The 18,415-nt window shown below is 43.3% G+C and overlaps 1 protein-coding gene across 1 annotated transcript in view; it reads right to left on the bottom strand.

The window, feature by feature from the left end:
• The window catches only part of LOC123481195 (myosin-10-like), a 55,136-nt gene that overhangs the window by 23,623 nt on the left and 13,098 nt on the right, over window positions 1-18,415 (bottom strand). Inside the window, exons 3-8 of the mRNA XM_045205842.1 lie at window positions 14,643-14,849; window positions 13,011-13,167; window positions 11,832-11,859; window positions 11,054-11,168; window positions 1,567-1,614; window positions 1,325-1,336 (exon numbers count right to left, since the gene is read on the bottom strand). Coding sequence (XP_045061777.1) covers window positions 1,325-1,336; window positions 1,567-1,614; window positions 11,054-11,168; window positions 11,832-11,859; window positions 13,011-13,167; window positions 14,643-14,849 — 567 coding nt within the window. The remainder of the gene's footprint in view (window positions 1-1,324; window positions 1,337-1,566; window positions 1,615-11,053; window positions 11,169-11,831; window positions 11,860-13,010; window positions 13,168-14,642; window positions 14,850-18,415) is intronic.

The raw sequence follows: 18,415 nt of genomic DNA, 5'->3' as shown, positions 1-18,415 counted from the left end.
GCCTGTCCCTGTGCATTTGCACTATTTCACATGTATTTGTCGTGTCAGTTGAGAACCACTGCGTTAGATCAGAAAGTATGGCCGCAGATGCTAGCTCTAGCTTTAGCTACACAGTGGCTCAAGCTATAGCACTACTAGCTCTGACTATAGCTTTAGGTACAGTAGTATTAGCATTAGCATTAGCATTAGCTGTGTCATTATCTAGGGAGCTACTGTAGGTGGATTTAAAAGCGGCAGGTAAAGAACGCCAGCCAAGCAGCACTCAAATCTACACACAGCAAGAAGCCAGGGCTTTGTATGGGAACAAAGCTCAGGCTGCGAACAATGCACATACTACCAGACAAAGCACCAAGTGCACACACACGCACGCAAAAACACACGCACATAAAAGCACGCACACACACAAAAGCACGCACACACGCACACGCACACAGACAGGTATGTGTGGAAATTCCTGGACAGCCAGAATGTATGCTTAACTATTCCACATGGTAAATGCCTGTTGTATTTGGGCATCATTCACAGGTGTGGCCAACAGAATGGAAGCTATGAGCTCATTCACTGTAAAGGGAGGATGGGGAGGGAGGTCTATAGCCCGGTCTGAGAACAACCTCTAGCCAATACCCCTTCAGTGCTAGCAGATCAGGAAAGACTGGATAGGTGTAATCACTAAGGTGATGGCTCTATCTACGCGTCCAGAGGGTTTAGGGGAGCTTCCACCATATTGCGTACACCTATCTGGTTTCCAGATCGGCGGTTGTTTTAAAACCAAGCTTTTGGGCATTATCAGTGAATTCCAAAGCCTTCCTTCACTGATGGGGGAATGATTCTGAGACCCACCTTTTGGCGGGATTAACACCAGCTGTCAATCAGGAAACCAGAGCATTTTCATTGGGCAACTGTATATGGTTTGATGATTGACAGGTTGTTAATCCAGCCAATCAGGACATTGGGAGAGATTCATAGACCCGCCCATCACCACTTATTCTATAATAATAATAATAATAATAATAATAATAATAATAATAATAATAATAATAATAATAATAATAATTCTAGCACCCATTGGGTGTTGCTACAGATATACTGTACAGTAAAAAGCCAAACACCCATAGACACCAGAGAACAGCAGGGCTTTCATTCAGGAGGGAGTAACGTTACAGAACATTCAGATAGAAATGTATTGTCTAGAACAGACATGATTCTCTCTTATACAGAACAAGATAATGATGTCTGCTCTATACATTCTACATCTATCTGCCATGTTTGACCTCAATCAGCCCACAGTGGTGATAATAGTCCTTATACTTTATATTATACTCACATATTGCACACTCTGAGAGATTGAGAAAAAGGGGAAGGTTGGGAGAATTAACGGATGAGACAAACAAACAAACAAAAGACAACAACAGACCAATGAATGCAGTACAAAACAAAAACAAAACGCTTGACAATTATGGAGGAACACATCAGTAATGGTGTTGTTAAAGGACGTCAGTCTGGAGCACCACCAGAATCAGAAGAGAAGGAAAGAGGAGAAGACAGGATAGGATAGAGCCCACTCACCCTGTTCACCATAGAACTGCCCCTGGGCAACGACCTACTGCCATCCATCTGAACACACAGGACAGAAGGAGGAGAGGAAAGAGGGGGAGGTTGGAGGAGAGAGGGTAGGAGAGAGTGCAAAATCAAGAGGGAGGAGGGAGAGAGGGAGGAAAGGATAGGAGAAAGAAGAGAAGGGAAACAGTAGAAAAAGGGGAGGATAAAGGGCAGTAGGGGGAGGATAGTACAAGAGAGGGGGAATGAGAGGAGAGGGCAGGGAGAGAGGAGAGGAGCAGAGAGACAGGAATGATTATAGAGGTCACTCTATAATGATTCCTCCAGCAGCATTTGATCAGCAAGAAGGACAGTAGTTTACAGAAAGTCATGGAGTAGTAGCAACATGTAGTGTAAAGCAAAATGTAGCAGTACACCTCGTTTCAACCATAGTTTCAACATACATCAACTTCATATCAAGTCATAACAAGTCATCCCTACACCACTCCTCCACTCTGCCATCTTTTCTCCCCCCTCTTCTCATTCTTTCACTCTCTTCCTGCCTTATTCTCTTTCCCCATCCACTCCCTCAGTAGGGACAATAAACATCATCCATCAATCAATCCTCTCCCTCAGTCAGGACAATACACATCATCCATCAATCAATCCTCTTCCTCAGTCAGGACAATAAACGTCATCCATCAATAAATCCTCTTCCTCAGTCAGGACAATAAACATAATCCATCAATCAATCCTATCCCTCAGTCAGGACAATAAACATCATCCATCAATCAATCCTCTCCCTCAGTCAGGACAATAAACATCATCCATCAATCAATCCTCTCCCTCAGTCAGGACAATAAACATCATCCATCAATCCTCTCCCTCAGTCAGGACAATAAACATCATCCATCAATCAATCCTCTCCCTCAGTCAGGACAATAAACATAATCCATCAATCAATCCTATCCCTCAGTCAGGACAATAAACATCATCCATCAATCAATCCTCTCCCTCAGTCAGGACAATAAACATCATCCATCAATCAATCCTCTCCCTCAGTCAGGACAATAAACATCATCCATCAATCAATCCTCTCCTCAGTCAGGACAATAAACATCATCCATCAATCAATCCTCTTCCTCAGTCAGGACAATAAACATCATCCATCAATCAATCCTCTCCCTCAGTCAGGACAATAAACATCATCCATCAATCAATCCTCTTCCTCAGTCAGGACAATAAACATCATCCATCAATCAACCCTCTTCCTCAGTCAGGACAACAAACATCATCCATCAATCAATCCTCTTCCTCAGTCAGGACAATAAACATCATCCATCAATCAATCCTCACCCTTAGTCAGGACAATAAACATCATCCATCAATCAACCCTCTCCCTCAGTCAGGACAATAAACATCATCCATCAATCAATCCTCTTCCTCAGTCAGGACAACAAACATCATCCATCAATCATCCTCTTCCTCAGTCAGGACAATAAACATCATTCATCAATCAATCCTCTCCCTCAGTCAGGACAATAAACGTCATCCATCAATAAATCCTCTTCCTCAGTCAGGACAATAAACATAATCCATCAATCAATCCTATCCCTCAGTCAGGACAATAAACATCATCCATCAATCAATCCTCTCCCTCAGTCAGGACAATAAACATCATCCATCAATCAATCCTCTCCCTCAGTCAGGACAATAAACATCATCCATCAATCCTCTCCCTCAGTCAGGACAATAAACATCATCCATCAATCAATCCTCTCCCTCAGTCAGGACAATAAACATAATCCATCAATCAATCCTCTCCCTCAGTCAGGACAATAAACATCATCCATCAATCAATCCTCTCCCTCAGTCAGGACAATAAACATCATCCATCAATCACTCCTCTCCCTCAGTCAGGACAATAAACATCATCCATCAATCAATCCCTCTCCCCTCAGTCAGGACAATAAACATCATCCATCAATCAATCCTCTTCCTCAGTCAGGACAATAAACATCATCCATCAATCAATCCTCTCCCTCAGTCAGGACAATAAACATCATCCATCAATCAATCCTCTTCCTCAGTCAGGACAATAAACATCATCCATCAATCAACCCTCTTCCTCAGTCAGGACAACAAACATCATCCATCAATCAATCCTCTTCCTCAGTCAGGACAATAAACATCATCCATCAATCAATCCTCACCCTTAGTCAGGACAATAAACATCATCCATCAATCAACCCTCTCCCTCAGTCAGGACAATAAACATCATCCATCAATCAATCCTCTTCCTCAGTCAGGACAACAAACATCATCCATCAATCATCCTCTTCCTCAGTCAGGACAATAAACATCATCCATCAATCAATCCTCTCCCTCAGTCAGGACAATAAACATCATCCATCAATCAATCCTCTCCCTCAGTCAGGACAATAAACATCATCCATCAATCCTCTCCCTCAGTCAGGACAATAAACATCATCCATCAATCAATCCTCTCCCTCAGTCAGGACAATAAACATCATCCATCAATCACTCCTCTCCCTCAGTCAGGACAATAAACATCATCCATCCATCCTCTTCCTCAGTCAGGACAACAAACATCATCCATCAATCAATCCTCTTCCTCAGTCAGGACAATAAACATCATCCATCAATCAATCCTCACCCTTAGTCAGGACAATAAACATCATCCATCAATCATTCCTCTCCCTCAGTCAGGACAATAAACATCATCCATCAATCAATCCTCTTCCTCAGTCAGGACAACAAACATCATCCATCAATCAATCCTCTTCCTCAGTCAGGACAATAAACATCATCCATCAATCAATCCTCTCCCTCAGTCAGGACAATAAACATCATCCATCAATCAATCCTCTCCCTCAGTCAGGACAATAAACATCATCCATCAATTACTCCTCTCCCTCAGTCAGGACAATAAACATAATCCATCATTCCTCTCCCTCAGTCAGGACAATAAACATCATCCATCAATCAATCCTCTCCCTCAGTCAGGACAATAAACATCATCCATCAATCACTCCTCTCCCTCAGTCAGGACAATAAACATCATCCATCAATCCTCTCCCTCAGTCGGGACAATAAACATCATCCATCAATCAATCCTCTCCCTCAGTCAGGACAATAAACATCATCCATCAATCAATCCTCTTCCTCAGTCAGGACAATAAACATCATCCATCAATAAATCCTCTCCCTCAGTCAGGACAATAAACATCATCCATCAATTAATCCTCTCCCTCAGTCAGGACAATAAACATCATCCATCAATCAACCTCTTCCTCAGTCAGGACAACAAACATCATCCATCAATCAATCCTCTTCCTCAGTCAGGACAATAAACATCATCCATCAATCAATCCTCACCCTTAGTCAGGACAATAAACATCATCCATCAATCAATCCTCTCCCTCAGTCAGGACAATAAACATCATCCATCAATCAATCCTCTTCCTCAGTCAGGACAACAAACATCATCCATCAATCAATCCTCTTCCTCAGTCGGGACAATAAACATCATCCATCAATAAATCCTCTCCCTCAGTCAGGACAATAAACATCATCCATCAATTACTCCTCTCCCTCAGTCAGGACAATAAACATAATCCATCAATCCTCTCCCTCAGTCAGGACAATAAACATCATCCATCAATCAATCCTCTCCCTCAGTCAGGACAATAAACATCATCCATCAATCACTCCTCTCCCTCAGTCAGGACAATAAACATCATCCATCAATCCTCTCCCTCAGTCAGGACAATAAACATCATCCATCAATCAATCCCTCTCCCTCAGTCAGGACAATAAACATCATCCATCAATCAATCCTCTTCCTCAGTCAGGACAATAAACATCATCCATCAATCAATCCTCTCCCCCAGTCAGGACAATAAACATCATCCATCAATTAATCCTCTCCCTCAGTCAGGACAATAAACATCATCCATCAATCAACCCTCTTCCTCAGTCAGGACAACAAACATCATCCATCAATCAATCCTCTTCCTCAGTCAGGACAATAAACATCATCCATCAATCAATCCTCACCCTTAGTCAGGACAATAAACATCATCCATCAATCAATCCTCTCCCTCAGTCAGGACAATAAACATCATCCATCAATCAATCCTCTTCCTCAGTCAGGACAACAAACATCATCCATCAATCAATCCTCTTCCTCAGTCAGGACAATAAACATCATCCATCAATCAATCCTCTCCCTCAGTCAGGACAATAAACATCATCCATCAATCAATCCTCTCCCTCAGTCAGGACAATAAACATAATCCATCAATCCTCTCCCTCAGTCAGGACAATAAACATCATCCATCAATCAATCCTCTCCCTCAGTCAGGACAATAAACATCATCCATCAATCACTCCTCTCCCTCAGTCAGGACAATAAACATCATCCATCAATCCTCTTCCTCAGTCAGGACAACAAACATCATCCATCAATCAATCCTCTTCCTCAGTCAGGACAATAAACATCATCCATCAATCAATCCTCACCCTTAGTCAGGACAATAAACATCATCCATCAATCATTCCTCTCCCTCAGTCAGGACAATAAACATCATCCATCAATCAATCCTCTTCCTCAGTCAGGACAACAAACATCATCCATCAATCAATCCTCTTCCTCAGTCAGGACAATAAACATCATCCATCAATCAATCCTCTCCCTCAGTCAGGACAATACACATCATCCATCAATCAATCCTCTTCCTCAGTCAGGACAATAAACGTCATCCATCAATAAATCCTCTTCCTCAGTCAGGACAATAAACATAATCCATCAATCAATCCTATCCCTCAGTCAGGACAATAAACATCATCCATCAATCAATCCTCTCCCTCAGTCAGGACAATAAACATCATCCATCAATCAATCCTCTCCCTCAGGCAGCTCAATAAACATCATCCATCAATCCTCTCCCTCAGTCAGGACAATAAACATCATCCATCAATCAATCCTCTCCCTCAGTCAGGACAATAAACATAATCCATCAATCAATCCTATCCCTCAGTCAGGACAATAAACATCATCCATCAATCATCCTCTCCCTCAGTCAGGACAATAAACATCATCCATCAATCAATCCTCTCCCTCAGTCAGGACAATAAACATCATCCATCAATCAATCCTCTCCCTCAGTCAGGACAATAAACATCATCCATCAATCAATCCTCTTCCTCAGTCAGGACAATAAACATCATCCATCAATCAATCCTCTCCCTCAGTCAGGACAATAAACATCATCCATCAATCAATCCTCTTCCTCAGTCAGGACAATAAACATCATCCATCAATCAACCCTCTTCCTCAGTCAGGACAACAAACATCATCCATCAATCAATCCTCTTCCTCAGTCAGGACAATAAACATCATCCATCAATCAATCCTCACCCCTTAGTCAGGACAATAAACATCATCCATCAATCAACCCTCTCCCTCAGTCAGGACAATAAACATCATCCATCAATCAATCCTCTTCCTCAGTCAGGACAACAAACATCATCCATCAATCATCCTCTTCCTCAGTCAGGACAATAAACATCATCCATCAATCAATCCTCTCCCTCAGTCAGGACAATAAACATCATCCATCAATCAATCCTCTCCCTCAGTCAGGACAATAAACATCATCCATCAATCCTCTCCCTCAGTCAGGACAATAAACATCATCCATCAATCAATCCTCTCCCTCAGTCAGGACAATAAACATCATCCATCAATCACTCCTCTCCCTCAGTCAGGACAATAAACATCATCCATCAATCCTCTTCCTCAGTCAGGACAACAAACATCATCCATCAATCAATCCCTCTTCCTCAGTCAGGACAATAAACATCATCCATCAATCAAGTCCTCACCCTTAGTCAGGACAATAAACATCATCCATCAATCATTCCTCTCCCTCAGTCAGGACAATAAACATCATCCATCAATCAATCCTCTTCCTCAGTCAGGACAACAAACATCATCCATCAATCAATCCTCTTCCTCAGTCAGGACAATAAACATCATCCATCAATCAATCCTCTCCCTCAGTCAGGACAATAAACATCATCCATCAATCAATCCTCTCCCTCAGTCAGGACAATAAACATCATCCATCAATTACTCCTCTCCCTCAGTCAGGACAATAAACATAATCCATCAATCCTCTCCCTCAGTCAGGACAATAAACATCATCCATCAATCAATCCTCTCCCTCAGTCAGGACAATAAACATCATCCATCAATCACTCCTCTCCCTCAGTCAGGACAATAAACATCATCCATCAATCCTCTCCCTCAGTCAGGACAATAAACATCATCCATCAATCAATCCTCTCCCTCAGTCAGGACAATAAACATCATCCATCAATCAATCCTCTTCCTCAGTCAGGACAATAAACATCATCCATCAATCAATCCTCTCCCTCAGTCAGGACAATAAACATCATCCATCAATTAATCCTCTCCCTCAGTCAGGACAATAAACATCATCCATCAATCAACCCTCTTCCTCAGTCAGGACAACAAACATCATCCATCAATCAATCCTCTTCCTCAGTCAGGACAATAAACATCATCCATCAATCAATCCTCACCCTTAGTCAGGACAATAAACATCATCCATCAATCAATCCTCTCCCTCAGTCAGGACAATAAACATCATCCATCAATCAATCCTCTTCCTCAGTCAGGACAACAAACATCATCCATCAATCAATCCTCTTCCTCAGTCAGGACAATAAACATCATCCATCAATAAATCCTCTCCCTCAGTCAGGACAATAAACATCATCCATCAATTACTCCTCTCCCTCAGTCAGGACAATAAACATAATCCATCAATCCTCTCCCTCAGTCAGGACAATAAACATCATCCATCAATCAATCCTCTCCCTCAGTCAGGACAATAAACATCATCCATCAATCACTCCTCTCCCTCAGTCAGGACAATAAACATCATCCATCAATCCTCTCCCTCAGTCAGGACAATAAACATCATCCATCAATCAATCCTCTCCCTCAGTCAGGACAATAAACATCATCCATCAATCAATCCTCTTCCTCAGTCAGGACAATAAACATCATCCATCAATCAATCCTCTCCCCCAGTCAGGACAATAAACATCATCCATCAATTAATCCTCTCCCTCAGTCAGGACAATAAACATCATCCATCAATCAACCCTCTTCCTCAGTCAGGACAACAAACATCATCCATCAATCAATCCTCTTCCTCAGTCAGGACAATAAACATCATCCATCAATCAATCCTCACCCTTAGTCAGGACAATAAACATCATCCATCAATCAATCCTCTCCCTCAGTCAGGACAATAAACATCATCCATCAATCAATCCTCTTCCTCAGTCAGGACAACAAACATCATCCATCAATCAATCCTCTTCCTCAGTCAGGACAATAAACATCATCCATCAATCAATCCTCTCCCTCAGTCAGGACAATAAACATCATCCATCAATCAATCCTCTCCCTCAGTCAGGACAATAAACATCATCCATCAATAAATTCTCACCCTCAGTCAGGACAATAAACATCATCCATCAATCAATTCTCACCCTCAGTCAGGACAATAAACATCATCCATCAATCAATCCAATCCCTCAGTCAGGACAATAAACATCATCCATCAATAAATCCTCTTCCTCAGTCAGGACAATAAACATCATCCATCAATTACTCCTCTCCCTCAGTCAGGACAGTAAACATAATCCATCAAACCTCTCCCTCAGTCAGGACAATAAACATCATCCATCAATCAATCCTCTCCCTCAGTCAGGACAATAAACATCATCCATCAATCACTCCTCTCCCTCAGTCAGGACAATAAACATCATCCATCAATCCTCTCCCTCAGTCAGGACAATAAACATCATCCATCAATCAATCCTCTCCCTCAGTCAGGACAATAAACATAATCCATCAATCAATCCTATCCCTCAGTCAGGACAACAAACATCATCCATCAATCAATCCTCTTCCTCAGTCAGGACAATAAACATCATCCATCAATCAATCCTCACCCTTAGTCAGGACAATAAACATCATCCATCAATCAATCCTCTCCCTCAGTCAGGACAATAAACATCATCCATCAATCAATCCTCTTCCTCAGTCAGGACAACAAACATCATCCATCAATCAATCCTCTTCCTCAGTCAGGACAATAAACATCATCCATCAATCAATCCTCTCCCTCAGTCAGGACAATAAACATCATCCATCAATCAATCCTCTCCCTCAGTCAGGACAATAAACATCAACCATCAATAAATTCTCACCCTCAGTCAGGACAATAAACATCATCCATCAATCAATTCTCACCCTCAGTCAGGACAATAAACATCATCCATCAATCAATCCAATCCCTCAGTCAGGACAATAAACATCATCCATCAATCAATTCTCACCCTCAGTCAGGACAATAAACATCATCCATCAATACATCCTCACCCTCAGTCAGGACAATAAACATCATCCATCAATCAATTCTCACCCTCAGTCAGGACAATAAACATCATCCATCAATAAATCATCTTCCTCAGTCAGGACAATAAACATCATCCATCAATCAATCCTCTTCCTCAGTCAGGACAATAAACATCATCCATCAATAAATCCTCTTCCTCAGTCAGGACAATAAACATCATCCATCAATCAACCCTCTCCCTCAGTCAGGACAATAAACATCATCCATCAATCAATCCTCTCCCTCAGTCAGGACAATAAACATCATCCATCAATAAATTCTCACCCTCAGTCAGGACAATAAACATCATCCATCAATCAATTCTCACCCTCAGTCAGGACAATAAACATCATCCATCAATAAATCCTCACCCTCAGTCAGGACAATAAACATCATCCATCAATCAATTCTCACCCTCAGTCAGGACAATAAACATCATCCATCAATAAATCATCTTCCTCAGTCAGGACAATAAACATCATCCATCAATCAATCCTCTTCCTCAGTCAGGACAATAAACATCATCCATCAATAAATCCTCTTCCTCAGTCAGGACAATAAACATCATCCATCAATCAATCCTCTCCCTCAGTCAGGACAATAAACATCATCCATCAATCAATCCTCTCCCTCAGTCAGGACAATAAACATCATCCATCAATCAATTCTCACCCTCAGTCAGGACAATAAACATCATCCATCAATCAATTCTCACCCTCAGTCAGGACAATAAACATCATCCATCAATCAATTCTCACCCTATTCGTATCGTCCTTCTTCCAATTAATCTCTTTCCTCACATCCTCTTCTCCTTCTTTGTCTTTGTCTCCTTTCCTCCCCCTCTCCCCCATTTCCTCCAAATAGTCTCTTCGTCCTCCCCCTTCTCCTCTCCTCCTCCCCCTTTTCTCTCTCTCTCTCTCTCTCTCTCTCTCTCTCTCTCTCTCTCTCTCTCTCTCTCTCTCTCTCTCTCTCTCTCTCCTTCCCCAGTTTACCTGTGAGGCCTCCTTGTTTCTACCCAGAGTTCCAGTCTTATGGGACGAGGCCACATGAGCCAGATACTGGATTACTTTCTTAGTGTTCTCTGTCTTCCCTGCGCCAGACTCGCCTCTGGAACACACGCACACACACACACACACACACACACACACACACACACACACACACACACACACACACACACGACACACACAGAAACAAGTATGAGAAACTCACACACATAAACCCCATCTCGTTTCACAAGGGTCCTCTATAAAAATACACATATACAACCCAGTTTTGGAGGACATATAAACACAACACAAACACATATAACAGAAAGGACACGCACACCTTGCATATAAAATACAAAATACAACTAGATACACACGTGTAGGCCACCAGTGCACAGAGGAACCATGCAGTGTATTCCTCTATAAACAGAGAGCAGGTGTGCAGGATACACACAGTAGTCGTGGTGTTTATGTTGGATGGGAATAAAGGAGAATACAGAAAAACTAAAAATACTCCTAATGTTGGAGGGGGACTAGGCTGGAACATTCTAAAAACAGGATCCTAGCAGAAACTAAGCTATACTCAGCTTCAGTAATCTAAACTGGGATCATTTACCATGGTGGGAATTCAGACAGACGGACGGACGACAGGCAGACAGACAAGACAGGCAGACAAGACAGACAGGCAAACAGATAGACAGACAAGACAGGCAGACAGACAGGCAGACAGGCAAACAGACAGGCAGGCAGGCAGAAAGATAAATAACCCCAGGTTACTCACGTGCAGAGGATAGATTGATCTTCCCTGTCTGTGAGAGAATAATAATACAAGCAGAATATGACAACCTCACACACATATTATCCATTGAACAGTACTACCTTCATTTATTACACCAGTAATCATTGCAACAGGGGGATCGATACATTTGTCAATCAATCTCAGAGAACCTCACTGAAACACAAAGGCTGTCAGTGTGTGTGTGATTTCAACAGCTCTCACTGAGCAGCATTGTCGTGTAGTGAGGAGGAAGGAGGTCAAAGCCACAGAAGTGGTCTCTCCAAACAGACCTCAGACCAATGCTCCAGCCCACACTACAGACTCCAACACAACGGCCTGACTCTGTCTGTTACATTCTTTATGTTTGTTTTTTTAAGGTTTCCTCTGACGCACAGACACACACACAGAGAGGAAAGCACACACACATTTACATTACATTTACGTCATTTAGCAGACGCTCTTATCCAGAGCGACTTACAGTTAGTGAGTGCATACATTATTGTAACTTTTTATTTTATTTATTTTTTTCATACCCCCCCGTGGGAATCGAACCCACAACCCTGGCGTTGCAAACCAACTGAGCTACATCCCCTGCCGGCCATTCCCTCCCCTGCCCTAGACGACGCTGGGCCAATTGTGCGCCGCCCCATGGGTCTCCCGGTCGTGGCCGGCTACGACAGAGCCTGGATTCGAACCAGGATCTCTAGTGGCACAGCTAGCACTGCGATGCAGTGCCTTAGACCACTGCGCCACTCGGGAGACACACACGCACGCATACACACAGACATCCACGGACACGCACACATACCGGTCATACTGGTTCAATGATCAATAGGATCACAGACACACACCTGTCACACTGAAAGAAAGAAAGAATAAGAGAGAGAGAGAGAGAGAGAGAGAGAGAGAGAGAGAGAGAGAGAGAGAGAGAGAGAGAGAGACTGACTGTCTTGTCAACTAATGAATTGAAAAAAGAAATGTTGCTCAATCAGTCTCTAACCGGTTTTAATGGAGAAGAGTGGCACAATCAGTGTTTGTTTGTCACGCCCCTATCATAATACATGCGTGGGAAATATAATATAGCATAGATGTGAGGGTCAGGGGTTAGATATCAGGGGTTAGGGTTACCTTGTAGCATGCTGCGGTAGGCAGCCTCTGATATAGCATAGGGGTTAGGGTTACCTTGTAGCATGCTGCGGTAGGCAGCCTCTGATATAGCATAGATGTGAGGGGGCATCTCATGGCGTTTCTTCCCTCTGTACATCTCCACTATAGACTCTGTGTAGATGGGCAGGTTCTTATAGGGGTTGATCACCACACAGAACAGGCCCGAGTATGTCTGCAAACACACACACACACACACACACACAGGTTAGATATACACAAAGTTCAATGATAACTAAAATACCATGCTTAATCTCAACGACCCCCCCCCCCATATGCCTAGCCCCAACCATTAAGCCAGGTAATGTCATACCACATACACACATACACACACACACATAATCTGAGTCCTATAACAGCTATGTTAGGAGAGGGAGGGTCAATCCTGCCCAACATTCTCCACCCATTAACCTACAGTATGAGTAGGACCCATTAACCTACAGTATCAGTAGGACCCATTAACCTACAGTATCAGTAGGACCCATTAACCTACAGTATCAGTAGGACCCATTAACCTACAGTATCAGTAGGACCCATTAACCTACAGTATCAGTAGGACCCATTAACCTACAGTATCAGTAGGACCCATTAACCTACAGTATCAGTAGGACCCATTAACCTACAGTATCAGTAGGACCCATTAACCTACAGCATGAGTAGGACCAGGTGGAATGTGTAAGGAGGCATTTCTAATGGAAAATAAAGATAGCTGTCGGGATAATCAGTCAACCAGCTAGTGCTACAACACAGGTTTATGAATGAAATATGCAGGCAACAGTGTAAAGGTACTGATAACAAGATGACTCTGTGGATTCTGACAGGTCTCCCCTACCCACCCACTGTGGATTCTGACTGGTCGCCCCTACCCACCCACTGTGGATTCTGACTGGTCTCCCCTACCCACCCACTGTGGATTCTGACAGGTCTCCCCTACCCACCCACTGTGGATTCTGACTGGTCTCCCCTACCCACCCACTGTGGATTCTGACAGGTCGCCCCTACCCACCCACTGTGGATTCTGACAGGTCGCCCCTACCCACCCACTGTGGATTCTGACAGGTCGCCCCTACCCACCCACTGTGGATTCTGACTGGTCGCCCCTACCCACCCACTGTGGATTCTGACTGGTCGCCCCTACCCACCCACTGTGGATTCTGACTGGTCGCCCCTACCCACCCACTGTGGATTCTGACTGGTCGCCCCTACCCACCCACTGTGGATTCTGACTGGTCGCCCCCTAAACCTAACCCTGACCCGTACCCGTACCCGTACCTTAATCTTAACCCCAAAACCTTAACCCTAACCCTAGCTCCTAACGCTAAACCTAATTCTAACCCTAACACTATTTCTAACCTTAACCTTAAACCCCATAGAAATAGCATTTGACCTCGTGGGGACCAAGAAAATGTCCCCAGTTGGTCAAATGTTTGTTTGTTTACTATTCTTGTGGGGACTTCTGGTCACACACACACACATACAGTGTGACGTATTTATCTTGTGCTTATATATACTGGACATACAAACACCAGTTTTGACTTTCACTTCTCCCTTGTATGCTGTGCAAGTTTGAGTTTACGTATTATTGTGGCCTGTGTGTGTGTGTGTCTGCATGAGCGTGTGTATGTGTGTGGGTGTGTACTGTACACTCACGTATATCAAGCCAGAGTAGTATCTCTCTCTGAGGTTGTGTAGGACGGAGGCTTCGTTGAGACAGGTGAGGTCAGCCATGTCCTCCACCTTACTGAACCTGGGAGGATTCATCCTCTGGACCTCCTCTCTGGACAGGGTCAGCTTCCTCTGGCTGTCTGTTAGCTCCACCTCCACCTCATCCCCACGCTCCTCACGGATACTGGCAGACTGGAGGGGGGGAGAGAGGATAGGGGAGAGAGAGAGAGCGGGTAGAAGGGGGGAGATAGAGAGAGAGGATAGGGGGAGCGATAGAGGCGGGGGGAGAGAGAGAGAGGCGGGGAAGAGAGATAGAGAGAGAGGGTATGGGAAGGGACAGTGAGAGTTAGATACTAGATCCAGGAAACATCCACTAACAGCACAAGACATGATAAGCCATAACACATGGTAATAACACATGGTAATAACACATGGTAATAACACATGATAATAACACATGGTAATAACACATGGTAATAACACATGGTAATAACACATGGTAATAACACATGATAATAACACATGGTAATAACACATGATAATAACACGTGGTAATAACACATGGTGGTGTGAAATATAGGGATTCATCACATGACAAGAGGAGGTGGGATTTATTTCCAGTGTGAAGCAATAAGCATCACTGGTGTCCACATACACACACGTGACATAAAACAGTGCATACATTAATAGTTGTGGAGATGGCTAGACTGAGGAGGGGCGAACAGAAATAGATGCAGAGGAAGAGAGAGAGAGGAAGAGGGAGAGAGGAAGAGCAAGAGAGGAAGAGAGAGAGAGTTAATAACCCTTGTCATAGTACAGCTCTTATGACCGGGGGGGACAGGAAGTGGTGAACTCTGAACTGGTCAGGTCACAAGATTCTACCCTGCTCTGCTCCGTTCCGCTCGGTTCACCATTTACTTCTGCCTGGCACACATACCCGCATTCTTAGAATACGACCAACCACACACTTAAAATATGAATGTAGAATGACGTCTGGCGTCTGTGACTGTGTGTGTGTGTCTGTTACTGCGACCTCTTTAACATTAGGAGGCTGAAGGAGTGTATTGTTCTATTCATAGAGCTCCATATCAGAATAGCAGAGGCACAGAGAGAGATACCCTGTATATACATACTATACAGTAGAGCACCCATTGTCACATTGTAGAACACAAAGAGCCTTGGAACACAGTATGCACTGGGACACAGCAGAACAGACGTAAGAATAGAGTGATCAAGGTGAAGGATGGAGCTGGAAGTGTTCTACAAGTAAGAAGAGAGTGATCAAGGTGAAGGATGGAGCTGGAAGTGTTCTACAAGTAAGAAGAGAGTGATCAAGGTGAAGGATAGAGCTGGAAGTGTTCTACAAGTAAGAAGAGAGCGATCAAGGTGAAGGATAGAGCTGGAAGTGTTCTACAAGTAAGAATAGAGTGATCAAGGTGAAGGATGGAGCTGGAAGTGTTCTACAAGTAAGAAGAGAGCGATCAAGGTGAAGGATAGAGCTGGAAGTGTTCTACAAGTAAGAAGAGAGCGATCAAGGTGAAGGATAGAGCTGGAAGTGTTCTACAAGTAGAATAAAACAACAAAAAAGTGTTGAGAAAAAAAGAGCAGAAGTAAAATAAAATAACAGTAGGGAGGCTATATATACAGGGGGGTACCGGTGCAGAGTCAATGTGCGGGGGCACCGGCTAGTTGAGGTAGTTGAAGTAATACAGTGGGGGAAAAAAGTATTTAGTCAGCCACCAATTGTGCAAGTTCTCCCACTTAAAAAGATGAGAGAGGCCTGTAATTTTCATCATAGGTACACGTCAACTATGACAGACAAAATGAGAATTTTTTTCTCCTGAAAATCACATTGTAGGATTTTTAATGAATTTATTTGCAAATTATGGTGGAAAATAAGTATTTGGTCAATAACAAAAGTTTCTCAATACTTTGTTATATACCCTTTGTTGGCAATGACACAGGTCAAACGTTTTCTGTAAGTCTTCTCAAGGTTTTCACACACTGTTGCTGGTATTTTGGCCCATTCCTCCATGCAGATCTCCTCTAGAGCAGTGATGTTTTGGGGCTGTCGCTGGGCAACACGGACTTTCAACTCCCTCCAAAGATTTTCTATGGGGTTGAGATCTGGAGACTGGCTAGGCCACTCCAGGACCTTGAAATGCTTCTTACGAAGCCACTCCTTCGTTGCCCGGGCGGTGTGTTTGGGATCATTGTCATGCTGAAAGACCCAGCCACGTTTCATCTTCAATGCCCTTGCTGATGGAAGGAGGTTTTCACTCAAAATCTCACGATACATGGCCCCATTCATTCTTTCCTTTACACGGATCAGTCGTCCTGGTCCCTTTGCAGAAAAAACAGCCCCAAAGCATGATGTTTTCCACCCCCATGCTTCACAGTAGGTATGGTGTTCTTTGGATGCAACTCAGCATTCTTTGTCCTCCAAACACGACGAGTTGAGTTTTTACCAAAAGTTCTATTTTGGTTTCATCTGACCATATGACATTCTCCCAATCCTCTTCTGGATAATCCAAATGCACTCTAGCAAACTTCAGACGGGCCTGGACATGTACTGGCTTAAGCAGGGGGACACGTCTGGCACTGCAGGATTTGAGTCCCTGTCGGCGTAGTGTGTTACTGATGGTAGGCTTTGTTACTTTGGTCCCAGCTCTCTGCAGGTCAATCACTAGGTCCCCCCGTGTGGTTCTGGGATTTTTGCTCACCGTTCTTGTGATCATTTTGACCCCACGGGGTGAGATCTTGCGTGGAGCCCCAGATCGAGGGAGATTATCAGTGGTCTTGTATGTCTTCCATTTCCTAATAATTGCTCCCACAGTTGATTTCTTCAAACCAAGCTGCTTACCTATTGCAGATTCAGTCTTCCCAGCCTGGTGCAGGTCTACAATTTTGTTTCTGGTGTCCTTTGACAGCTCTTTGGTCTTGGCCATAGTGGAGTTTGGAGTGTGACTGTTTGAGGTTGTGGACAGGTGTCTTTTATACTGATAACAAGTTCAAACAGGTGCCATTAATACAGGTAACGAGTGGAGGACAGAGGAGCCTCTTAAAGAAGAAGTTACAGGTCTGTGAGAGCCAGAAATCTTGCTTGTTTGTAGGTGACCAAATACTTATTTTCCACCATAATTTGCAAATAAATTCATAAAAAATCCTACAATGTGATTTTCTGGATTTTCTTTTCTCAATTTGTCTTTTCTCATAGTTGACGTGTACCTATGATGAAAATTACAGGCCTCTCTCATCTTTTTAAGTGGGAGAACTTGCACAATTGGTGGCTGACTAAATACTTTTTTTCCCCACTGTATGTACAGTGAGGGAAAAAAGTATTTGATCCCCTGCTGATTTTGTACGATTGCCCACTGACAAAGAAATGATCAGCCTATAATTTTAATGGTAGGTTTATTTGAACAGTGAGAGACAGAATAACAACAAAAAAATCCAGAAAAACATATGTCAAAAATTTTATAAATTGATTTGCATTTTAATTAGGGAAATAAGTATTTGACCCCCTCTCAATCAGAAAGATTTCTGGCTCCCAGGTGTCTTTTATACAGGTAACGAGCTGAGATTAGGAGCACACTCTTAAAGGGAGTGCTCCTAATCTCAGCTTGTTACCTGTATAAAAGACACCTGTCCACAGGCAATCAATCAATCAGATTCCAAACTCTCCACCATGGCCAAGACCAAAGAGCTCTCCAAGGATGTCAGGGACAAGATTGTAGACCTACACAAGGCAGGAATGG

The sequence above is a fragment of the Coregonus clupeaformis genome, chromosome 20, assembly GCF_020615455.1.
Source record: "Coregonus clupeaformis isolate EN_2021a chromosome 20, ASM2061545v1, whole genome shotgun sequence".
Taxonomy (NCBI): domain Eukaryota; kingdom Metazoa; phylum Chordata; class Actinopteri; order Salmoniformes; family Salmonidae; genus Coregonus; species Coregonus clupeaformis.
The sequence above is the reverse complement of the archived record's forward strand: the minus strand, read 5'-3'. Positions and strand labels throughout refer to the sequence as shown.